We start from the raw sequence: 26,267 nt of genomic DNA on the forward strand, positions 1-26,267 counted from the left end.
AGGTATTAATCTTCTGTACCTGAAATCGTTCATTGTGCATAAGCAGGAATAATGCAGTCCCCTTATGAAACAGTATTCATATCCAGTATTCCTTCTTCCAGTAAGTACCCCCCATGAACCACTTTTTCATATGGCCAGTGTGGAATCAACAATTGTTTTAAATGCCCAATAGAATGAACAATATAAATGGAGTTATAGTTACAAGTAGGTAGCCGTGTTGGTCTGCCGTAGTCTAAACAAAATAAAAAATAAAAAAAATTCCTTCCAGTAGCACCTTGGAGACCAACTAAGTTTGTTATTGGTATGAGCTTTCATGTGCATGCACACTTCTTCGGAGGTGCAGGTATTCAGATAGAAGCTATAAAAAATAACCTGGCAGCCAGAGTTCCACCCCCACCCCCGCATTTTATAGTCCTTGAAAATAAAATCTCATGAAAATAAGTTTCAGCAACAAGCTCATAGCCACACTGAAAGATTATGGAAAGTTACTGTGGAATGGACTGGACATAGTTAGATCTCTTCCTAGAAGAGCATTAGGGATTTTTTTTTTATTTGCAAAATAACTAGTAGCAAGAACATAAAAGGTCAAAGAGGAAGTGTCACTTAAATGATGATTAAGGGGAATGTCATTTGAATAGTTATCAACTGCCTCACAGAGAATGTGCAGAGGGAATTGTGGCACATTGCTTGGTCAATATGCAAAATTTTAAGCAGGGAAATATGCATTAATCAACTGAATTTTGTATATTCTCTTGTCATTATGCATAATCCCCCAAAGGCCTTTTGGGATTATTGTTATGTATAACGTCAGATAGAGGGCCTGATGTCAAGCTCTGTGCTTCTCCTACTCCCTCCATCCCAGTTATTTTTCATTCAAACACTTGCTGCAGCAATATATCTTAACTCAGTGTTGGGGAACCTTGGCTGTCTAGATCCACCTTCTCGAACCTGATGTGCCTCTAAACTTTTTTGGACCACAACTCCATCAGCATAGCCGGTGGTCAGGGATGGTGGGAGCTGTAGTCTAAAATATCTGGAGGACACCACTTGTAAAAAGCAGCTCTAGATAATGCTGGACTACAACTCCCAATAGGCCTCACCACTGACCAGGGCCATAGGTTCCTCATCTTTGTTTTAATGGAATCTTACTCTCTTCCTTCTCTCTGGTGTGTGAAAATGGGGCATCACTTGGAAAGCATAGGCTTGGTTTGTTTTCCTTACATTAGCTTCTCAGGGTTACTCAGTTTGAATGGATCAGGGATGTCGTGGCCAGCGGGGTGGGAAGACCCATGACATTCACCCATGGTTTTGCATCAGTTTGTCAACATCATGAGCAATAGGAGGGTGTGGTGTTTTTTTCACCACTTCTCTGCCCATGAATTTTGATAATGTGCACTCCAGTGATTCATTAGGAGTTGGGCAGATAAAAGCTTAGCTTGCTGAAGATCTTTAATATTTATGAACAGTTTCCCCCTGCCTTAATGTTTCTTCATTCTTGTGTCTGTGTCTGTGAGATACGTACTGTTTCTATAAATTGTTGTTTACATATTCAGCTTTCTCTGGTCTCTCTTATAAAATAGTGAATTTTGGGGGGAGGGTAGGGATCCATAATAATTTTTAGGTTCGCACCAGTCTCTCTCTCTCTTTTAGCTTGGTTTCATCAGCTGAAATCTCTGTCAGCCTTAAAAGAAAGACTTATAATAATCTGGAATTTAATTGTGCTTTCTGCATGACATCTGGGCCCATACCACAATTTTCTCCATTTCCCCCTCACACACAGTTCTGGGCTTTTCAGAGATGAAGAAACTGAGGCTCCCAGAGATGATGTTGGACTACAGCTTTCTCATTCCTGACTGCTGGTCATGCTGGATGAGGGTAATGAAAGCTGAAGTCTGGCAGTGTCTCTGTTGGTTTGGTAAAAGGGAAAATAGATATGATAGAATAAAAGGTGAATTCCCTGGATGCCTAGATCCAGGTTTGGGGCAAGTACTCTCTGGTGAGAGCCCCAGCAGAGATTTAAAATAACAAAACATGCAACAAAATAAAGTGTGGAAATATAAGACCTTTAAAATATCACATTCTAAATTGCTTCCAAAGTTCTCCAATTCCCTTAGCATAGAAAGAGACCACACATTTGGTAAGTTAGAAATGGTTTACTTACAAACTCTTCAAAGGTCAGATTCAGGTGCTACTCCATACAGCAAGGAAGAAGAGGAAGAGGAAGAGTTTGGATTTGATACCCCGCTTTATCACCACCCTAAGGAGTCTCAAAGCGGCTAACAATCTCCTTTCCCTTCCTCCCCCACAACAAACACTCTGTGAGGTGAGTGAGGCTGAGAGACTTCAAAGAAGTGTGACTGGCCCAAGGTCACCCAGCAGCTGCATGTGGAGGAGCGGAGACGCGAACCCGGTTCCCCAGATTGCAAGACTACTGCTCTTAACCACTACACCACACTGGCAGCAAGAAAAGACATGCAGCTTTACTTAGGTTCCAAAAGTTGTAAATGCTTCTAAATCATTTGTATAAAAACACAAAGATGGTTTGCTTAAGTCACACTGTCTAAGCTTGGATGATCTAGTTTAGACTTCCTTACCGGTAGGGTTCACATGGTGGAAAGAGAGAAAACAAAGTGTTTAGTAAGTAACTCTTCCTCCCAAGGTGAGAAGTTGTGACCTAGCAAAGCCTGGCAGGACAGCTTACTCTATGGTCTTAACCCCTTCAAATGTACTTTAAAACTGAACTATCCAGTTAATTTTCTAAAGAAACTGCTCTGCACTCTGAGGCTCATCTATTTCTTTACCAACACTATGTAGTAGGCGGTTAGAATTCCTAACAACTTTCATGGCCAGAGCACTCTAGATTAAATCACCAAGTAAATTGATTTCCTGCAGCACCCTTGCTCAACAGAAAAGAGGAGGAAATGAACTCCCTCAATGTAAACAGTCAGTTTAATGTAATTATCACTTTGAGGTTTTACTAATGGCTGCTCTTTCGTTTCAAATGTTCATGGTGTTCCTTGCAGACCTCGTCCCGATTTCTTTTACCGCTGCTTTCCAGATGGAGACATGAAGTCTAACATGGACTGCACAGGTGATCCAGATGTGGTCTCCGAAGGCAGGAAAAGCTTTCCAAGTATCCATTCTTCCTGTAAGTTCATTCCAAAGTAGCTCCACATTTTTGCTCAACTTTATTTATTTATTATTTATTTATTTTGGCCTTTATTCCTCCTGAGGGTTCAAGAGTGATTTGAGATGGAAGGAATGTCCAGGGCTGCAACTTAAAAATAAATGTTTTGGGTCTAAAGGACTAGCAAATGTCAGTACTGCATACTGGGCTGGTGAGGGGTGACAGCGAGGTCAGGAAAGTTAGAGTATGCTGGCGGGAGCACCAGACTGGCTCTGCCAATCTGAACTGTTGCAACCTTGCAACTACGCTGCCTCACCTGCTCACTAAAGCCTCTCCTTGGGAGGCCAGGTTCAGAACTCTGCCCTTCTCTGCCAGGTGCTCCTGAGAATGGCCTGCCAGCTACTTCATCAGTCCCTGTTTTTTGGAAGGCCATGAGTTTTTCGAACCTTGATAGGCCATCGTACATGGCTGGTGAGCTGCATTCAGTACGTTGCATCACAAGTTGTTCAGGCTTGGTTTACAAGATAAGTAACTGTATAAATTTAAATGAGGAAAGAAATGATGTGTTGGAGGAAGTGCAGCCTTTGTGATCGTCATCTCTCTTGGCAGTCTTTTGTTCAGCACCTGTCATTTCTGTTGGGATACTGTTATTGCGTTGTTGTTTTTTAAAGGAAGAAAGAAACCTACACAAAAAACTACTGCAGGTAGATGCACCAGTAACACACACCCAGCAAATTATGTACAGAAGAATGCAAAAGAACACTGTCATTGTGCACGCAGAGCTGTCAGGCATTCACGGAGAGTGGCAGCTACTCAAGTGCATTGCATTTGAATGAATAAGTAATCTGCTTTGCGAAAATTGCTGAAAGATTAGCAGTGTTGTTAGAGAAGTGGCTGTGGAATTATATGCATGCTTTTGATTGAGTTTGATTTGAGACGCCCCTTTCCAAAATATATAGGATCTCTTGAAGAAGCAGTTGTCAGTAACTGCCCATGCATGTGCAAAGTTGACTTTGGACAAACCAGTATCTCCCTAATGGTTTTCACTAGGGCATGTCTGGGCCCTCCAGAGATGGATTAATGCTGAAGCAGGAAAAGAGGGGGTGAGTCTGTGAATTTGTGAAACAAGTGAGAGCCTGGCGGGAGATGGAAGTGAGAGGGTTGGTCTTATTTGTAGCCAGTTAATTCAACAGAATGGCATTCGGCTAATATATGTTGTGTTGTCATAGGGAACCTCAGGCCTGGGTGCTGAAGGTGGCCTGCTAAATCTATCAATCCTTCACGATTCTTCCCAGGCCTTCCCCCTCCACAGGCCACATTTCCCACTTGCCTGCTCCACACTCTGCTCAAATGCTTTTTCCCTGACTGGAAGGTGCTCTTTCACTCTTAATAATGCCTCTTGCTTGCCTGGATGGAGGATAGAGAGTGATGTGCATGTGCAGAACCTTCTGGCTTTTGCATAGTTGAAACATAGCCTACTATAGAAAAAAATAGTGTACTTTGTCCCTGTCCACTATTGGAATGTGGCACAACTTAAATTAAGGTTACCAGATTTCTTTCAATGAATCCGGGGACACTTTTCAACTTCAATGGATTTGGTATGGGGACTGATTTGTAAATCTGGGGACCGTCCCCGGAAAACAGGGACATCTGGTAACCTTACCTTAAATCTGTCAGTGAATGAATGTGGCCCTCAGATTGAAAATGGTTCCCCACTCTTGTTGTAAACACCATTCAAGGTTAGTTCAACAAATTTTCACCAGCACCTGTTGCATTTGGAAATATTGCAAAAACAACAACAACACAACCCTTCTTTTGCTGGTTTTCATTTTTTTTACAGTAGGGTTTTTTAAAAATGTAGCTGGCTCTCTCAGAAAAGAATGGCAGTTGCCATGATTAATGCATGATGAGTCTCTTGAAAGGAGAATTAAAAGCAGTCTCCTATGATTAAATATAACCCCCCCAGCCCAGGTTTGTCTAAACATGGGAAGGAAATTGTAGATGAAGCTAGCATGTCACACGCTATGAGTAAAGAAGATCAGTTGAAAGCAGGTGATCTTCTTAGTTCATAATATCAAATTCTTGCTATGTGAGGTTCCATTTTCTTGACGGTGTTCAGCAAGGATTGGATTGGCATGTTTGACATATTACATAACATTTCCCACCTTGGTCCTAGAGCCAGATCATGCATTACCTTCTCCGGTTCTTTCGAATATTTAACAGCTGAAGTGAGAAAGCTGCATAACGCCAGAAGAAGGAATCCAATGAACACCTCAGCAAAGGGGAAGTGTCATGTAGTGAGATTAGAAATCCATTACCATGGAATCCCAAGAAAATGCCTTCCAGGCTTTTTCTCTTCTAAATAAATGGATTGTGATTCTGAATGTAGTTGCAGGGGAGGAGGAAGAGCCAGGGGACAGATTGTCACTTCAAAGTTGGCCTTGAGTTCTGCTCTTTGATCACATGCTAAGAAGAAAGTGCTGCATTTGGGTTCAGCATTATAGTGCCTGCAAAACTTGCTCATTCTTCCTGACGTGGAAGTCCTGGCCTCCACTCACATGAACTCCATTGGAAGGGAGATACATTGCAATGTATCTCACTGCCTGTCTTTATGACATGCTTTTGGATAGCAGCAGAATGTTGGCGAATATTCTGTGATTTTCCTCTTCTCTTTATGCCTTGGAGAGGGTCCTACTGAAAGCAAAACAAGACAAATCTCACATCTTAAAAAGGGAGGGAAAATTGCTGAATAGTTTGCTTTCACATAAATCTGCAGTCCATCCTCTTGTGTACATCTAGTCCTAGATCTGCCAGACTTAAAAAAACCCAAAATCCTCTGCTATCTTTCCACTTTATTAATGAGCAAGTGTGATAGCTGAACATCCAATAAGCAACAACATATTCTTACCACCAATGATCAGTGGTAGGATCAAAACATTCTTTAAATCATACAATTTGCTCTTGGCATCAAATGAGGGTGATTTCTTTGCAGGCTGATTATGACAGTGCTAAAATGGGGACTGTTTGATATGTCAGCCTGTCCTTGTATTATTCTTATTCCAGGAAGTATTGCTAAGTGTTTCTCTTTATATAATAGCAATAATAATAATTTATTATTTCTACCCCACCGATCCTTTTTTGCTGGGAGAAGGCTGGATGTTCCTTGGATGTATAGGAAGACAATTAGCTGAGTAGTCCCTGAAATAAACTGATGAACAGAAGTTGACAAAAGTGTGTGGTTCATGAAGAAAGGCCTTATTTTGTGCTCTGTCAGTCTTTTTATAGATGCTAGTGTCTGTTCAGCTGGCTGCAAAACAAAATTAAATGAGAGAGCAGAGGAATACAAAAAGAGGCTCTCAGTCTTTCAAAACATACTGCTTGTTTACAGAGATGTTGATTGCCTATCAGTTTCTTAAGAGCAAAGGATTGAACATAGTGATTAAGAACATGAGCCTTGCATGCCCCTATTCAAATGTCAGAACAGCCATGGAGTTATTGGGTGATCTTTGACAAGCCACTTATTTCTCAGCCTCTTCTCCCCATCTTCAAAATGGGGTTAATATTAATAATACTGATTTCCCTTACAGAGCCATAAAAATTATTCTCAGCATGCATGTAATGTGCTTGAGTACTCACAAAGTCCTACATGAGTACTATTAGTAAATCAATTCCATGTCAGCCACAAAAATGAAGCACAAGATCCGTGACCTTGTTGGCCTTTGGGAAAGGTCCACACAAGCGCATGACTTTATATGTTGGGTTTTGTCACAGGCAGGAGCTTTTGGTCTGACTCACTTGCAGAAATTGACAGACAGGTGGCGAAGAAAGGAATTTGAGAGCTGGCTCACTGAAAAAATCCAAACCAATGCTATTCCCAAAGCAGCCAGGAATAGTGCAAAAGAAGAAAGCCATAAAAACTTGCAAAAGGATTTAGCAAAGCTAAAAATATCCTTTTTGAGCACCATCCTCCACCAGGGCCAATCATAATTAAATGACAGAAACATTATCAGATAAATCTGGAAGGTACCTATGACTTCATTATCTTGCAAAAACAAAATATATTATTGTTAGATTTTTATACTGCACTTTCTCCAATGAGCTCATAAAATACTACTATATTTTGTTCTCTCCCTATGGAATTCCCTTCCTAGATCATGTTGTATGTCCTCTATTTTGAAGGTTTTTAAATGGGTTTTGAATACTTTTTATTTTTATTCCAAATTCCTTTTGATAGATACTTTTCTGGTACTGGTCTTTTTATCTGCTATTCTTGCTGCCTGGGTCTGCACTTGTATTCTCCCCCCACTTGAAAGAGGGGGAAACATTTTTAAAGCAGGAAGATTAAGGAAACAACTGGAAAAGAAGGAGCTCTGATGGGTAGATGGATGCAGTTGCTTCAGGAAGCACTAGGGGAGGACATACAGCCCCTAGGCTAAGGGGTACTCACCTGTGTTCTCTAGAGACCAGTATATGTGTTTTAATTAAATAAGATAGAAAAGTTGGCAACCATTCCATGTACTTTAACAGAATAATCAAATGGTACTTCCAGATTGGACTTGTGGCAGGTTCAAGTAATATCCATGCCAAGTCAAGAATATACTTTCATAAGGGAGGTATGTGGCTTGAGTCCTGTAGGGTAATTCATCAGCAAATTAATAACGTGTCACTCTTTGAATATTTGTTGGAGAATTTCTGCCGGACAAGCGTCTCTTGTTAAGTGTAATTTTGGCTTTAAACAATGTCACAGAGTGAGAGTGCATGGGAAATAAACTCTTCTGAGGCCATCATTTGCATGCAAATCCAGGCTGACCAGATGTCCAGCGATAAAAGGTTGGAAATTAAATCTGGGAGGTGCTTTAAAAAAATAGCTCCGCTCTTTGTTACTGTAAATAGCCCTCTGTTTTTGAGCAATTGAGGAATGATTTCTCAGTGCATCATTTCTGAATGCCTTCTGCCCCTTGCAGTGAATACTTGATTTCAGGCACCAGCTGCTACTTGTGAGGGCTGGGAAGTTACATTCATTCTTGAACTGAGGAGATGAATGGCTTGAGTGTGACCTAAATCAACACTTGGATTATTTTAGCCTGCAAGTCTGAACATTGCTGCTTATGTACAAGGCTCAGTGTTATTAATACAACTGGAAAGTATTCTGAAAAGCGTGTCTTCTAGGACAATTATTAATGTTAAACTTTTAAAGTGTGGTTTGTTATGAAAGGTCTAGCTAAAAACCTTTGTAATTATGTGTATAGTGTTATAAAAAAATGAACCATTTCTCAAATACTTTTTTTGTGAACATGCAGTATGCATGGGATATATGGAGGATTCCCAGATTGCTTGCGCGCGCGCGCGCGCACACACACACACACACACAGAGCTGTTGAATTTAAAAGGAAGTAATTAAAGAGCAAAGGTCCATCTAGTCTTGTATCACAAGGAGGGCACAAAAGCAGCAACCCACCCCAGTAAGATTAGGAGGAATGTGTATTGCCATTAGAAGTTGGAAAACAATCTGCTGGGCATTATATGCACAGCCTCCTGCTGAATTAGCATACCAATTTTCTAACATTATGTGAACCTGACAAGTCTCTTTTTCAAAGTTATTATCTGAATTTTTAATTAACTTCCATCTGTTTAAAAATGGTTATAGTAATTGGAGCTTTTCTGGTGCCTCCTGTCTAGCTTTTCATTGCAATGAATCATTTTTTTAAAAAATATGGGGGTGTTTCCCTCCTGGGTTCAACATTCTGCATGCAATGTATATACTTTAAAAGGGTTTCTTCCATATAGCTGGGATTCTGCAATCCAGGCAGGGTGGAGTGCAATATTTTAACCTGGGCATTAAGCTATTTCCTGTCCATCACCCATGTCCTTTCTACCAGACAATTCCTGAATTCCCTGTTTTTTTAACACCCAGTTACAATTTCAGCCCTAATGTTGGCACTCTGTTGAACTTCTCTTGACTTTTAGAGACGTTGAATTACTTTGTAAATGAAAAATACCATTGTGAGAAATGTTTATATACCCTAATATTGATGAATAAAGGGACTACTGTGTATGCTGCACTCCTGCCAATAATTGTGTGGCCTCTGATGAGATCATTTAATTCAGGCATCCCCAAACTCGGCCCTCCAGATGTTTTGGGACTGCAATTCCGATCATCCCTGACCACTGGTCCTGTTAGCTAGGGATGATGGGAGTTGTGGTCCCAAAACATCTGGAGGGCCGGTTTGGGGATGCCTGATTTAATTTATTCCCCTTACCCCTGTAAGTTGTTTAATTTTCTTAGATATATTTCAATTAGTAAAGATTCACTTATGTGATATGTTGATTTTTGGGTAGAGTGTGAAATTGCTTTTGAAGCCAAAAGCCTTCATTGACTTAAAAGCAACAACACTCACTTGAGATCTGAATATTTAGGACATTATTTGGGGTATTATCTCTGCTTATTGTTTATTTCTTCCACTATAAGTTTTAGCCCTTTACACTAAATCTTTCTGTTTATTTTCATCTAACCATTATGTGTGTTCTATTGACTGAATAATAGTTGTGGCAATTACTGTTGACTACAGCAGATCAGAGTCTTTCATTATGAGAAACCGTAAGATAAAGCATGTAATCAGTGTATTTGGCTGTAACTTCTATAACAGTAATTATCGTGTCCTTTGCTTGTGGAAGTGGCTGCACTCTGACTTCTGTTTTTTTTTTAAGCTAGAATTTTTTTAATTTTTATTTTATTTGAAAGAATTATGTCCCTATAAAAGAAAAGCTGTTTCGCTTTTCCAGGTTCACTAATACACATAACAGTATGAAACTGAAAATTAAAGCACTAATAAGGGGTGCTATTTCTGTTGATGCTTTCTGGTCAAAAAGCATGCTCTTTTATATTACTTTTTATTGCCAAGAATGATAAAACAGCAAGCATTAACCGAAACCACTAGAAAACCTTTGCTAGTGTTTTAAAAAGCCAATATAAAGTTTATTGATCACCCCACCCCACCTACTCCTGTGAGAAGACTGGAGTCACATGGAATTTCCTCACCTGCGATTCTGCTGAGAAGATGCAAAGATTCCTCCCATGCCAATGCAGGCAACTAAGTATCAGAAAACATTTGCGTGGACAGGCAGAGTCCCCCCCCCCCAACCCCAGGTGACTCCCGGGTGGAATAATGACTCAAGACAACATGCTATGGGATTAAAATTGGCCACAACTTTATTAAGTTTCAGGTGTAGGGAGACCTTGGCTCAGGCATTGGGCATCTATGCTTCCCAGTCCCCAGCCGGGGATCTGGGGGACATCAGGGTTATCCAGAATGTGTGGGGATCAGGCTGGCTCTGGAGAACATATGTTCAAGCAGAGAGCCGGCCCTGGTTTCGCTGCCATCACAGGGGAGAGTGATGACAACCTCTCAGCATATGGCCAATGCCTCCCTGAAGACCCCTTTAACGGGGAACCCTGGGATCACTGCCACAAGGGCGGCGTGGGTCACCACTTCACACACCGCCCCCCCATTTAGGGAAGATAGCCTAAAGGATTCTTTGGCCTGAAACTGCCAAAGTTGTGATGTTTTGCTATGGGGGAGGCAAAACCTGCCAATGCAGAAAAATTAATTTCCGGCCCTTCAACAGCGACCATGATGTAGCAGCACCCACATACCTGTGGAGAAGAGGTTAACCTGCACAAGAAGGCTTAACTGAGGGAGGGCAGGGTGGGAGAAGCTCTGGAGCCAACTGACGCTTTTCAGGTGAGATTCACCTTCTGTTGTGTGGGCAGGGCGGGCCCTCCCCTTACCTGGCCAATCCCTTGGCAACATCTCCCCGGGTGGGATTGGGCGATTGGCTGAGGTATGTGGAGACCTCCAGGTATCCAGACTGGGGAGGGTGAAGCCAGTCCATACTACTGGGAGCCACCCTGGATCTGGGGGACTGCATGCAACCATGCAAACGGTGCCCCCCATTTGATGTGGGGAGCGGTCATCGGAATACCTGGAGTTTAGGTAGCACATGGTCCAGGGGCTACACATCCTGCAGGGATGGAGCACCAAGGGTATGCAACTCCTGACTGTGGTCCATTGCACAGGACAAGGATTTGGCTTCCTGTCTTTTGTGGGGATGGGGAAGGTATGCCCATGAGCAGTAGCTGTGTGTATCATATCTAACAAGCCTGTGTCCACCCCAGCAGTTTAATCAGTGAGCTAATTGGAAGATACCTAATATGTAAGCAAGGAATTCCAAGGGGGTCAGCTAGCATGACCCCTCACTCATAAGTCCCTGAATAACAATTGCATTCCTTAATAGACGATGGGGCATTGACTGGAGATGAGTAGAAATCCAGTGAAGGAATCTCAGGGTAGCTGCCATAGCTAGGGAGGGTATAGAAAGTGGTATAATATTGCTTTAAAAATTAAAATAAATTGAGTGCAAGGACATAGGATCACACTGACACTACACTACATTACAGATCTAAAATATAGAAGAAGCATCTTGGATATTTCTATATCAGTGGACTGCAGAAGAGCACTTCAGTATGTAACTGATTGGACACAGATATATTGGTTGAGGCTGTTTTCCAGCTCCCCTTGCATAGAAATTATAACCTTTTCTCATGGACTCTCAAATGTAGGAATGTGTTGTGCCAGTGCCAACTTATAGCTTATGAAATGGCTGCAAGTTGCATCATATTAGTAAACAGGAGCAATTGTCCAGAGTTCTTTAGCTGGACGAGCTGTTTGTAAAATAGTCTCTCTCTCTCTCTCTCTCTCTCTCTCTCTCTCTCTCTCTCTCTCTCTCTCTCTAATATTATCTGTTTCACAAAATGCAGATTGATCTCATTGTGTTCTGCCCAAGGCTATAACCTTCTGATGTTTTTGCTATTCTTTAGGTAGTTTCTTTTATTGCTTTAAATTGGGACTGGACAAAGTAATAGAGGATAAAGCTATCAGCCACAATAACTGCATTCTACCTCCACAGTCCCAGGTGATAATGCTTCTGAATACCAGTTGCTGGAAACTGAAACTGCAGAAGGAGAGAGTGCTTTTCTGTTTGGGTCCTGTTTGCAGGTTTCTCATAAGCATCTGGATGGCCAATATGAGAACAAGATGCTGGACTATATGTGCCATTGGCCTGATCCAGTAGGCTTTTCTTACATCCTTATCTTCTTAAATTCAACAATAGTTTCATTTTAAGCTATGGTAACCTCAGGGCTGTTCCTCTTGCAATGTCTTTGTGCAGATACCAACCATTCCCAATATGTTTACAGTATTCAAAAGCACTCACTGTGTAAGAATTATGAAGCAGTTGGTCCTTGACAATAACTCCACATTTTTTAGGAGCAACTGCCAATATCTGGTTGGGTGAACACACCTCTAAGGAAAAAATTGCTTGCAGGATTTTATACATAATAAAATCACTTTAAAGAAGATTTTATGTTTAGGTGGGGACTTCCTAATTTGGTCAATTTTGTGGTGCAAAAAAAAAATGGCTTTAGCATTATCCAGGCAACACTCCAGAAAGCAGACATGACTTAATATACATTTCTTAACCCAACTGGTTGCATTCATGATTTTGTTTTATCTCTTGTTTAATTAGGCAGCCAGTTAGTGGTGTGAAATGGATGGTTCTAATTTGAAGGTGCCATTGAGGCATAAGCTAAATTATATAGGGCAAATCTTACATAAGAAATAAAAGGTGAAAACTACACACTCCTTAATCTTGCATGGTAAATTGATAGCTTGATTTTGATTGACTCACTAGATATGAATTGAATTGAGTTGAAATTGAATTAGTGCTGCACTTGGCCATTGGGTTGTACTGGTTGTACTAGCAACTAGGACATTGGAGATAGGTCACCTTGGACTAGTTGCTGTCTGTCAGCCTAACATACCTTGCAAAGCTGTCAGGGTATAATGGAGGGATGATAAAATGGCATGATTCATACATGTTTCCATGTAATATCTGACTATTTGAACTTAACTCCTGCATTAGCGGTTGTGTGAGATAATAGGAAAGTTCTGTCTGTGGTTTACCTGTGATGACACTTCTGCACATTCAAGTATGTGAAGTGATAATATGCATGTTTGAAGCATTCCTAAGTTTAGAAGCGCATCCTCTATGGTGTGTGTGTGTGTGTGTGTGTGTATTTGCATTTCTGCTGCTGAAGTTGAAGGGTTGCATTCAATTTACACTAAGTAGACCCATTGAAATCAATGAATTTAAGTGATTCATGGCAACCTTGCTAATTGAATTCATTTCTGAATATATGGATTTACTCCTGCACCACAGATGACTAAAGAGTTCATTGATTCCAGTGGATGTACTCTGAGTATGATTTAGTAAGATGCATTCCAAAGGAAATAAGATTAATGTAGAAAAATATGCAATCTGGCAGATTATTTTCATCAAAAATCTCTTCACATAAACTAACTGGGACATGAATGAATTATGGAAGACAATAGTCTTGTTTTTCCTGAAGCTATTCATTAGCTTAAAGAAACTCAAACTGTGTGTGGTGTAGTGGAGACATAATTTAGTTTCAATAGCCTACTTTTGTACAGTAAGAGAATTTATATCATGCATGATTTCTGCACATGCCATTATAGTTGGGAATGAGAATCTGAGCTATTAATTATCTTCAGTTAGTAATTTCATGGAGTATAACCATATTTCCTTCAGCACTGATTGAACAGTTTAAGTAATAGATGAGCTACAAGCTCCAGGTCTTTGGCCATAATTGCAACCACTTTCCTATTTTCAAGATAAATCTGTTAATTAACAACTGTGTAGGAATGTCTCTAAAATATTTCACCCTCTGAAGAAGCCATAGCAATAAAGGGAAGAGTTCAGTTGAAGAGAACGAAGACCTCCTGTAGACCTCCTAATTTTAGTTTGGGGACATTTAGTGTGATTTGTTATCCTCATTCTCTTATATTTGTTTAGAATAGTTTGGACCCTGGAAGGTTTTCTTTCTCTTAAATGTCTCCCAACATAACAACATTTGAGTTAAGGACATCTGCCCCCACCCAGTGCTTCCTTGTTAGCGTGGAAACATAAATATATACATGCAATGCTCCCTTCTGTAAGGGCAATTCCATAAACTTCACGAGTGAGGTGAGCCCTATTCAAGGCACCCAGAAGCATGCAGTGACAAGCATATGATGGATATGCACATTTGCCCCATCCCTGCTGTTGTGGATTGCACTGGCTTCCTCCCTACACTTTGGGGGGAATATCTGCAGTAGGGATGAAGGAGGAATATATTTTTTAAGGGAGTCACACCTGAAATTTGGCAATTCTGACCCATTTCAGTTATGCTTGCATTGGTCTGCCCCATTTCGAACACCCTCTTATGTCTGAGATGCTCACGTGTTGTTGTTTTCCTTTTAAAGCCTGGCTAATTATGCAGCGTTATATGCAAATATACGGACAAAATTAAATAGCAGTAGAAACAAAGACAACAGACAAAACCAATCTTAAGAAGAAAACAACTAGACAGGTCAACCACAAAAGAATTCTCTATCCAGCTGGTCAAATTCTGCTGTGTAATTGTAAATCTGTAAAGGACTAAGGACAATCAATAGATTTTCAGAGAGAAGCTTGGGACAGGGAAGAGCTTGCGGCCAAATTATACAAGATGTTCTTTTTCTTTCAGTTGGGGTTTTTCTTTTTGTTGTTATACAAAATGCAGTTACAGAGGCTGCAGCCCTAAACTAAGAGGGAGAAAGCTATCCAAATATGGGTACCCAGATGATTATTATTATGTTCTCTGTGGCAAAAAGTAGCCAGGAGGGGAAAGGGTTAAGAAGCCACTCTCCTTCATGAGTTTTTCACTGTAAAGTGTAGTTCCTATGACTTCATTTTTTATTTTTTATTTGTAAATGGAAAAATAAAGTAAGGGAACAAAATGCACACGTCTAAGCATCCTGTTTAGCTTAGTCTGCATTTGTAGTCCTAAAATTCTGAGCACCCAGAGCATTGGAACATACAGCAGAAATCTGTTTTTTCCTGTTGTTACACAGTCCTCTGCAAATTTGGAACTAGTAGCTTTGGGGCTTGGGCTATGAGTAGGGCTGCTTTTACATTCCAGTTCTGTGTTGTTAAATCCCAAATGTTTAAAATCCCCTGAGCCAATAAAATGAAATCCTTGATAGAGGCCTAAAAATAATGAGAACTGCTATCATATTTTCAAACTTATCCCCAAGAGCTGTAAATTTACTATTTCAAATTGACCATTGGGATTCTTTGGTGCTTAATAAAATCCAATTGCCAAGACAAAACACCTTGGGGAGAAGTGGGCCATGAAGATTCATTTGAGTTGCATGCAGCCTACTCATGATGTATATTATAACCAAACAGTTTACTTGCTTACTTTGATGAAAATGACATTGATTTTTCAGGGCACACACCACACAAGTATGAGCTGAGCATTTTTGTCACAGTCTAGAAGAACTGCACTCCCAGTGTAGTTTTAAATCTTTCCCCCCTCCTCACTTTGAACAGCAAGCCACTTTTGAAACACAGAAGTGCTTCAGATAACATTTCCACTGGTGTTCAAACTGGGCAGGGAAGGCCAGTCGGACATGAAATGAACAGGTAGTCTCAGATTATAGGTTCCTCCTGTTTATTGGGCATCCATCTTGGATTAGGTTGCACAAAGGCGGTTAGATTATACAGCTATCATTTTTATTTGTTTGTGGGAAATTTATATGACAATGAGCATTCAGACAATCTCTATCCCAGTTTCCTTGTAGTCTTTTTGTATGCCTTCCTTTTCATCACACATTTGTTCCACACTTTTCAATGCACGTCCGCATCACTTTCTTAACATCAAAAGTTCAATTTTCTAATTTACTTCTTGTGATAGGGTGACAGAGCACTTTAATCCACTTCAGCTCTGAAAACGTAAATTTAGTTTGTAGTGCAATCTTATGCGTGTTGACCCAGAAGTTGCGTGAAGAGGTCCCCAAGCCACCCCCCAATAACTCACACATCACACATCAATTTTGGTTTGGGTTTTTGGCACGATTTTGGCCACAACTTTATTTAAATACACCAAGTGAGTGGTTGCATAGGCATTGGTTCCGACTATCTGTCCTTGCCCAGGGGACAGGACTGACTTCTGGATTCCAGCCAAAGCCAGTCAGGGAAACAATTATTGGGGAGAAAATGAGGCTGGGCCTCAGTCCCTCAGTCCCTCACTTCTCACCCTCCTGCTCCTGGTGGCTTGCACGGACCACGTCCGATGCCAGGGACAAGGACAAAAAGAATGGCAATCCCCTGGATTCCTTTAACGGAATTCCCTTTCCGCACTACCATTGGAAGGGTAGGCACTTACCCCTCCACCAACCAATTTGAACCACTGCCTAACCGCCAACCTTACAAGTTGTGACGATTTGCTACGCAGTAGGCAAAACCAAATGGCACCAGCCAATCAGCCAAATGGACAAATTCCTACCAGGCCCCTGCCTCAAAGCAGACGACCCCATGACAGGCATAGCAAGGTCAAGCGAACAACCCCCCCAATACAGGGAGGGTGGGCGGGTGATCCGGTGCAAGCAACCAAGAGGACGCTCAAAGTTGGGTGTCCAGTATTTAAAACCTCTGACCCCTCCTTCAAAATTGGCAACAAGCAATTCTCCCCAGAGACCCGATTAACCAATTCACTGCCTGGGTCCCTTCGCTAATCCGCCCAGCAACAATGGGGTGGCTTGTATCCCCCACCGCAACACGCACTCTCTGCTAGGGAGAACACGTTTTATGCCCACTTTGTTTGATGGAATTTACTCCTGTTCACTGAAGTCCTCTGTGTGGTTACTCAGACTTAATTACCATTTGGGTTCCATGGAACTTAATCCCAATTAAGTGAGTATAGGGTTGCAGCCTAAGTGTATACAAAAATGTGTTTAGGATTGCAACCTCAAGTATTTTCCTTCTAGGATCAATACAACCAGGGCTATTTTTTTCAGCCAGAACTCAATTCTGGCACCTCTCAGGTAGGCACCATTGCCATTCTAAGAAAAATAGCACTGGATATGGGACCCTCCTTAATGAGGGTCCTGGTTGCACATGGGCCCCTAAGCCACCCCACTGGGAGTGTTGTTGCCAGGCATGGCCCAAGCCTTAACCGTTGGGCCCCGGGATTGCGCCAGGTTGTTTGGGCCAATCGGGGGCGCGATTCCTGGGGCCTATAAAAGCGGCAGCGCAGCGTAACTGGGGGAACTTGCATCGTGCTGCCGAACACCCACTCCCTCCCTAATTTTAGGTGCTGCTGCTTTGGCCTTGCTTTGGATTGGGTTGCCTGCTTTGGAGCATAGGCTGGGTAGGAATCATTCCATTTGGCAGATTGGATGTAGCCACTTGGTTTTCGCCTACCCCCTTAGCAATCATCACAACTTTGTAAGGTTTGGCGGTTAGGCATTGGCTTATTGAAGTGTGTGGGAGAGGAGGTACGGCCATCACCTGCCCCTCCATGAATAAGGGTATTCCGGTAAAGGAATCTGGGGGTCCTGGATCTTGTCCGAAGTCTGCTTGAGGGGCTAGGGCCATGCCAGAACCACAGGAACCCCGGGGTGAGCTTCGTTGGTCTTCATCTATGTTGCTCCCTCGTTTGGTGTTTACCCTTTCAGACTTCCAGACAGAGAGGCAGGAGTCAGTTCTAGTCTGTTGCCAATGCCTAAGCCAACACCGTTCACTTTGCTGTAATCAGTAAAGTTGTGGCCTAAATTTTGCCCAATAACTTAAACTAAAATTACGTGTCAGTGTGAAGTTATTTTCAGGGGAAGGACTTGGGGGCCTCGGGGTGCAAACATTATTAGTTAATTAGCTAAGTTCCTGCCCCAGTTTCAGCTACCTACCATTGGTCATGGTTGAAGCTTCAGAGGAGAAACAAAACTCCTGTTTAAAGTTTAATGTTTATTAACTTTTTATTATTCAAGAAACTTTTAAATAAATAAAAAATGAGCAGCCTCAAATATTATATAGGAACCTGATGAAGTAAATCTTATGAGGAAAATTAATCACCGGTCTGGCTTCTGGGAAGAAAGGCAAAGAAACTGAAAGGAACCAAATGATTAAGCTAAAAATAGCAGACAAGAAAGCAGGATTGAGAAGAATCATAGCAGCTTGTGACTAAACGCCAAATTAAATATCGTTCTATGAGAGAAAGCAAAAAAGAAGTCCCATTGTTGGCTGAAGTAATACTATTATAAATGTGATGCTATGACCCAGTTCAGTTTGAACAATATTTGCTACATTTTCCCCAAAGGTAATTCCATACACCTTTGTCTCATACAGACTTGGGAGATGAAAAAGCTTGCTATAGGTAATTGGAGACTGGGCAGATTCCAATAAAACACAAATCCCAAGAGACTGGTAAAAAATGTCCACATGTGCTCTCCTTTGACTTTAATAAGCAGTACTTTACCTCTTACAGAGGTACAATACATCAAAAGGATAAATGTGCTTAGTAGAAAGGCAAACTTTCTGCATGGGTTTAGTTATTTTGAGTGTTCCTCACATAAAAATCCAAATCCAGCTATAACTCTGTAACAAATGCCTCAGCAAAAGGTGTTTTTGGTTTGTTTCTTGGTTGTTTGGTTTGCTTGCTTTCCAACCTGCCTGACTTCACATACCTACATACCCTAGAGGGCAGGCTCTGAGTCTGAGAGTGGTCCTGGGCAAAATGCCCCCTGGTGAGCCTCATAGGATAAGAAGAAACCTCCAAGGGGCAGCTGGGAGGTGCCACTTCAGTTGGCCACATTCATGCCAAAAGTTAGTGTCACTCCAGGGCATAGTGGGGAATTTAAATGGATACTTGCAGACCCAGCTGCTGAACGTGGAAAGTTCTAGAGAAGTGACAACACTGTTGGGATGTTGGAGCTCATTCTCCCATATTTTATAGGGAGATTATATGACTGGCCTGCCTTACAGGGATGCTGTGAGGAACACATACTGTATCTAGCATTGGTAAGTTATGTATCATTGTAAAATCCTATTGCCAATGTCTGCTATATTGTTTGTTTATTACGTTTTGTCTCATATTCATAATATTCACATACCTTCTTTTGAAAGGTTCACTGCCTTCTTTCTCTGCTACTCTGTATATTAAAAAATGTGAGAACATACCGTTCTGTCCTGGTTTATTATCTCATTTGTTCACAAAGGTGTTGTTCCTGTGCCAATAAATCCAGAATGTTGACCTTGAAATGTACATCCATCAACTGTTCTTTTGGTTGCACAGTCAGATTGTAATTTCGGCTTCCATCTGATGTCATGCATTTTCCTTAAGGAGAGAGACATATATCCAGTTGCAGGAACAGTGTGAAGCTCGCAGTGTAAAACCCCTTCTAGAATTGTAGCAAGTTGTTGTGCCATTCCAATGATGAATGTTATCTGTTTGCATTTGGAAAATAGATGGTAATCATGGCAAGTATCAGGCTCTATAAACAAAAGCGCTGGATCATTTGTCTCTTGCTGCTGCTCGGGCAGCTTTGTAAATTGGTGTTTTGGCAATTCTATAATTTTCTGCCATTTAGAAATTGTGATAATGTTCTTCTTTAGTGCAAAGTAATATATGCTCATCGGATGCAGCTCATATTTCAGCAGACATTGCAATGTTATATGAGGTTGCAGGGGGTTGGGCTACATGACCCTTAAGGTCCCTTCCAACTCTACAATTCTATGACCTAGCATTGTCAAGGTATGGTATGTCAGCCCACTGCAGGAGACCAGCAAGAAATTCATTAGGTACCAGGGCTGTATTATAGGTGTAGCTCTGTTCCCCTGGGGCATTCTGTTCCCAATTTCCAAGGGAATACTGATGGGTTGCTAAGGGTAGCCAACCACCCCTGAAAGTCTCAACTGTTCCTCACCATCATCACACACATTTTTTTTTAAGGGATTGAAAAGGGCAGATGGGGGGGGGGATGGATATCAGTTATTACAGCACTTCAGAGTACTCCGAACACAGCTGCATTGGCAGCAGATCCAAAAGGTTACATGTTACGCATAGTAACACATTGCAAAGACTTCTAAGTCAAGCTTTCCAAAGTCAAGTATCAGTACTAGAAGATTAGCACCCAACTACAGAAGTCAGCTTTAAAATGATAGCCATGTAATTGGGGCCTTCAGATGTTTGGCCATATATTTTTGTTCTCCTATTTCTGTTTGTTTGTTTGTTTGTTTTGTTTGTCGACTGGCTGGCTGGCTGTTTTGGTAGCGTTTAATGGCTGAGGAATGTGCTGGTGTTGAGAAGCATTCATAGACTTGCCCTACATAAAGTAGAAGTTCATTATGATAACTATATTGTATTCACCAACTGACATGCAGAAACATGTTGCCAGGTATGCGTGGGTTCAAATGTGTGTCATGCTTATGGGCCGCAGAACTAACATAGTGTACAGGCGGTGGCCATTTTGGGTGCATGCAATTGACATGCAACCGCAGACGTGTGGGTCGTTTTGAATCTGGAAGAGAGCAGAATGAGGACGGAATGGGATCGGCAAATCAGGGGTTGCCTGTATTTTGTGAAACCTGGAGCCAATCCATGTTGTCTAGATGGCTGCTCTCCTTCCAGTCTCTGAAGTGAGACCGTAAGGGTGCACTTAAAGAAGTCAGTTTTGCACAGCCATGAAGTGTCTTTCAAGATCCTTACCTGTGCCACTGTTTTGCTGCCCTTTCTGGTTCTGGGCCTCAGGTGCAGATGAAGGGAAAATTGGGGCAGTTAGAGCTTTTCCCCTCATCAGACTCTTCCTGTTTTTGTCTGTTAAAATGTGGACAAAAATCTGCCTGTCCAGGAGCTTCCTCTGCAAATTTCTCGTGCATCTGTTTCTGCAAATAAATAAATAAAAACCTGGCACACTTCTGGTGCTTTATAAATAATAAATATTCACCCTGAATTATTTTCTTCCAGAATTCTCTCAGAGAGAGAGAGAGAGAGAGAGAGAGAGGGGATGCATTCACATCTTACAATGCCTGTGGGAGAGGAAAACGATCACTGCTTTACTTTCTTTTTTGCTTAAGCTTCCCAATCTTTCCCCTGTTCTGTGGCCTCTGTGATCTAAAAAAGTAACATGTTAAAGGGAAGAGCCAGCTCAAATCTGAGTTAAGACTCTTCGGAGACGTATCTGTCTCACAACGAAATCAACACATGAATATTTACCATCTGCTGCCTCAAGCTAAGACATTCTGTGACAACTGTATACAGAAAGAGCTAATTTGTTATACATGTTGCTTTGCAGTATTAAAATCAGAATATGATTTTTGTTTCATTTTATACAAAAAATGCTGCATGCACATATTAGTTGTATTTGGGTTGTATCTAAGCCCTATTCAGAGTAGACCCACTGAAATTAATAAACCCAAGTTAGTCATGCTCATTAACTTTAGTAGGGCTACTCTGAGCAGGACTAGCACAGAATACCACCAATTCATCAGTCTAAAAAGCTTGTGCTTTGCACATTCTAGATACAAAAAGTGCAAATCAATCAATGAAAATTCACTCCAAGTTTGCATGCTACAATCATACCAAACCACTTTTCTAAGTGAAGAAGATGAGGCTTGTTTATTAGGTGTTCCTTAATTAGACAATCAGTCATGATGACCAAGCTTCCCTGAAAATCAGTTGTTGTTTTTTCGCCATGACTGATCTTCCCTTGTAAATGAACAACCACAGAGGAGTTTGGCTGTAATGCTTTATTACATGGATGAAGTTTTAGTCCCAACAACCCTGCCTAGATTAGAGTGTGCCCTAGGCTGTACCTCAGAATGCTCACCCATGTTCAGGGGTTTATTGAAAGATAGGTCCATGTCGAGAGGGTTCTAAGCAGATGGGAGTCCTTTCCAAACCATAATGCTAGAAAATTGTTCCACAAGGCATGAACCTGTTGCCCGCTTTCCACCATTGCAACCAAATAGGCTGGGAGGACTGATAAACAATTGAGCTTTAGGTTCAGCCTTTCACAATTTTTACAGATCCAGGTGCACTCTGAATGTTTATAACTACTGCTTCTGTCAGCCCCAGCCAGCAGTGCCAATGGTCAGGGATGTTGTTGGCTGTTGTCCAAAACATCTGGAGAACACCAGGTTGGGAAGGCTGCTTAAAGGTAAAGGGACCCCTGACCATTAGGTCCAGTCATGACTGACTCTGGGGTTGCGGCGCTCATCTTCCTTTATTGGCCTAGGGAGCCAGCGTACAGCTTCTGGGTCATGTGGCCAGCATGACTAAGCCGCTTCTGGCGAACCAGAACAGCACACGGAAATGCTGTTTGCCTTCCCACCGGAGTGGTACCTATTTATCTACCTGCACTTTGACGTGCTTTCGAACTGCTAGGTTGGCAGGAGCAGGGACCGAGCAACGGGAGCTCACCCCATTGCAGGGATTCGAACCGCCGACCTTCTGATCGGCAAGCCCTAGGCTCTGGGGTTTAGACCACAGTGCCACCCGCGTCCCAGAAGGCTGCTTAGGTATTTCTTAATGTGGACATCCAATGAATTTAACCCCTTGTGGACATCCAGTGAAGCTGAATGATGGAAGATTCAGAACCGATAGAAGCATTTCACTCAGTACATATGGAACTTCTACTGAAGGCAGTGATGGCAACCAACCTAGATGGCTTTAAAAGAGGAATAGACACATTCATGGAGGAAAGAGTCATGGCCATGATGGCTATGTTCTGCCTCCACAGTTGGAGGCAGCAATGTTTCTGAATACCAGTTGCTGGAAACCAGAAGACGGGGAATGCCGTTGTGCTCAAATTTTGCTTGCTGGTTTCCCACAGGCATCTGGTTGGCCACTGTGAGAACAGGATACTAGATGAGATGGACCATTGGCCTGATTCAGCAGGCGCTTCTTATGTTCTTATTTTTTTTAAGTCTATTGAATCATTTTACATGATTTAAATATTTATAATTCATATTATATTCAAATATTTTATGGTTTCTCTTTCATCTTGCTGTCTTCCGTTGGCTTCAGCAGCCTAGAGGAAAGCCAGTCCGTTATCATCTTTGCCAGGCACCACAGAAGAACAGAAGAACAATGGAATGATCTGCCTCAGTTGCTTTGTTTCCTCTATCTCTGCAGCATTTACTTATAGCTTCAAAAGGCCTAGAGAAAGTAAACTCTGTAATATTTCCAGTGTTTGTCAGGGTTGGCATTGCTGCTGACATACTGCAGAGTCCTAAGCGGAGAGAGCAGTGAACTCCCCCAGTGAATTTCTGCACCTTAAATTATTACAAAGCAGACGATAAATACTGTTTTGTATTACTTCACCGTGGGAACCTGCGTGAAATGAATGTGCACTGCTTCACCTCTGCCTAAGGTGGGTTGATGGAATGTTTCTCAGCATTGAAAAGATAGGGGAACTCTTTGAGGAGAAAAATTGCTTTGGCCCTCCCTCATGTGGAGATCATGCAACGAGCCATACTTCTGTGGGGATTCTTCTTCTTCTTCTTCTTCTTCTTCTTCTTCTTCTTCTTCTTCTTCTTCTTCTTCTTCTTTAAGACAGAGCTATTGATGAGCTTGCAGACAAAAGGAAATGGAGATTGCTGGCTTGCAGGTTATTTTCCCATACATTCAACATGAACCCTCTTCAAATGACAATTACACATAGTGCAATAGACTTAAGTGTTCACTACAGTATGTAAAACACAAGTGTAAGTGTAAAACTCAGAAGTAAGTCCCACTTGGTACAAGGGTTCTTATTTTCCTATTAGCACCAAACCCAAGATCCACCAAGATGAATGGACTTGGAATAGGTGTATTCCTAGTATCAAGGTTTGAAAACAGTGAGCTTATCTTAACGGTAGATTTATCAAAGCCTGACAAACTTTCTGATGATTGTTTGCTATTTCATTTCCTCCTGTTTTCACTGGAGTTGTAGTATGTCAAATCATTACATGGACCATCTCAGAATATTAATTCTTCACAACTAGGGGAAAAGGCAGTTGATAATGGAGCAAAAGTAGAATGTAAACCTTGTTTAAAGTACTTTAATATGACGTTTTCCAGCTTTAATACTTTAATATGACGTTTTTCAGCTTTATTTGTTAGCTTGTATAGGTGTATTAGAATTGTGTGTGTGTTTGTGTCTGCATGATTGGATGGAGGTGATGAATTTATACTTTGCATTTTAAAAATATATACTTTGCTTGAGTATCTCCTTGGTTAATAGGATTACTGAATGTGCTTTCTTCATGACCTATCCTCAAATGACTTTTCATTTTCCTTAATCATTGTGGAAAGCAATTGCTGAGAAAATAAGATAATGAGATAATTTTGATCAGACTGTGCATAACCTATCTCAATTCAACCACATCAAATCCCCCAATACTTACCTTTGCCTCCCCCTTCCTTTTCACTCTACTGAGCACTACATTTCCATGCCTAAGCTTCTTCCTCCTTGTCCTTCATGAAACCAATCAAATAGTGGTTTGATTCTCACATAATTGCAAGCTATGGTTTTGCTATTTCCCACATCTGGGCTTGTACGCTCCCTCTCTTTGCATATTCTAGTTCCTTCCCGTACTTCCTAGTTTGCAGAAACCATAGTTTCCCTAGTTCAAATGTAATGGCAGAGCATAAATTTCCTCAACCAAGGAAGTGAGGGAGCAAATCAAGAGTGTGTTAGGTGGGGAGGAAGAGGAAAACATGCATGTCTAATATTCTGGTGGTACCACCAGTCAAACCATACTTGCCATTACATATGAATTGAGCTAGCATCCTTAGGGGCCTTTTACCATTTTCACAAAAGCATTTTTTGTACCATCAGGTTTAACACACACTGTAGGAGTTTCTGTGCCTGCAAATTTAATACGCTTCTGCCCAAAGGGAAAAAAATTATATTCATTTTTAGATTTCCCCTAAGAATGAATGTGAAACACAGAGCTTTGATTTACGCAGAGTGAATTGGAACTCAAATCACAGATCAAAGTGAACCGAGGACAGACTGAGAAAACTCTGGGACTGCTTTAACAACACAATTATGGATACAAGGTTAATCATGGGGTATATGCAGGGTCCTAGTAGAAAAATGCCATACCACTTTTCCATCTTGAAAATGCAGATCAGTTGTGCTATTGAGAATCAGCTGTACTATTGAGCCAGGTACCTGGCAGAAGTATGTTGCATATGAGAGAGAGAGGCTGGCTTCTGTATGCCATGACTCATCCTCTGGATCCTTTTGCAACTGTGCAGGTGTGCCATAAGCCTCTGTTACATTGTGGCCACAGGCTGATCACCTCACAATGTATAGAGTGTAGCAAAACAAAGTATAGTATTGGAAGAAGCAAAGCTAATTTGTGGCAGAGGAAACAGCATCCCCAAGTCCTTAGGACATAACGTTACCACTCCTATTTATTTTACTAATTACACCCTCACCTTATCAAACTGAGAATTAGTTTACAGACAATGCACAGCTATTCGAGAATTTCAAAATCCATATGCATCTCAAGACTGGAGAGCTTTCAAACTGCTGATAATTACATTTCTTTTCTTTTCTACTAACATTTTGTGCACTGGTTGTTGGATAAATAACACAAATTTTGGATGGTTGCACAGCTGGGAAAATCAATCTTAACAATAAATATTTCACTAGAAAGGCTAGGGCTGGCAAAAATTGCATTTAGTTTCATAGCCACACAACACAGCAGGGTTCCCTTGGTTAGTCATCTTGCACAAGAGTAGCAGCTCCATGTGACAGGAAAGATTTGATGGTACTCAGGACTGTAAGTGTCAATATTTGCCCTCACCCCCTTCACCTTAAAGGAATAAGCTTAACAATTTAAGGCAGAGTTTGCTAGATATCCACCTTCTGGTTCAATCCTATCATGTTTTTTCTATTATTTACCAGTTTTCATACAGCCAAAAGATAATACTTAATAAAGGGAGGAGGAAAGAGCTATATTGATTGTAACAGCTAGATTAGACTCCATTTCATAGGTGGACAACATCACAAGTGCTTTCCCTCTAACATACCAGCATCAAATGGCATTAAAATATTACAACTATACAAAACACAATGTGGGGACACTGAAATGTCATAAAGAGCCCTGAAATGTCATTCCCAGCAAACTCAACACTGAACTATTTGTTATACCATTCATACAAAAAACCCCAATGCTTAGTCTAGGAGGTGTGAATTAGGTCAGTTCT

General features: G+C 41.3%; 1 protein-coding gene across 2 annotated transcripts in view; it reads left to right on the forward strand.

Moving 5' to 3' along the window:
- Positions 1 to 26,267, forward strand: part of PLPP4 (phospholipid phosphatase 4) — an 82,313-nt gene that overhangs the window by 43,527 nt on the left and 12,519 nt on the right. For both annotated transcript variants that reach the window (XM_081193074.1, XM_081193075.1), the window contains exon 5: positions 3,024 to 3,148. In XM_081193074.1, coding sequence (XP_081049200.1) covers positions 3,024 to 3,148 — 125 coding nt within the window. The remainder of the gene's footprint in view (positions 1 to 3,023; positions 3,149 to 26,267) is intronic.

Source organism: Podarcis bocagei (genome assembly GCF_964188305.1).
Source record: "Podarcis bocagei genome assembly, chromosome: 4".
Classification (NCBI taxonomy): domain Eukaryota; kingdom Metazoa; phylum Chordata; class Lepidosauria; order Squamata; family Lacertidae; genus Podarcis; species Podarcis bocagei.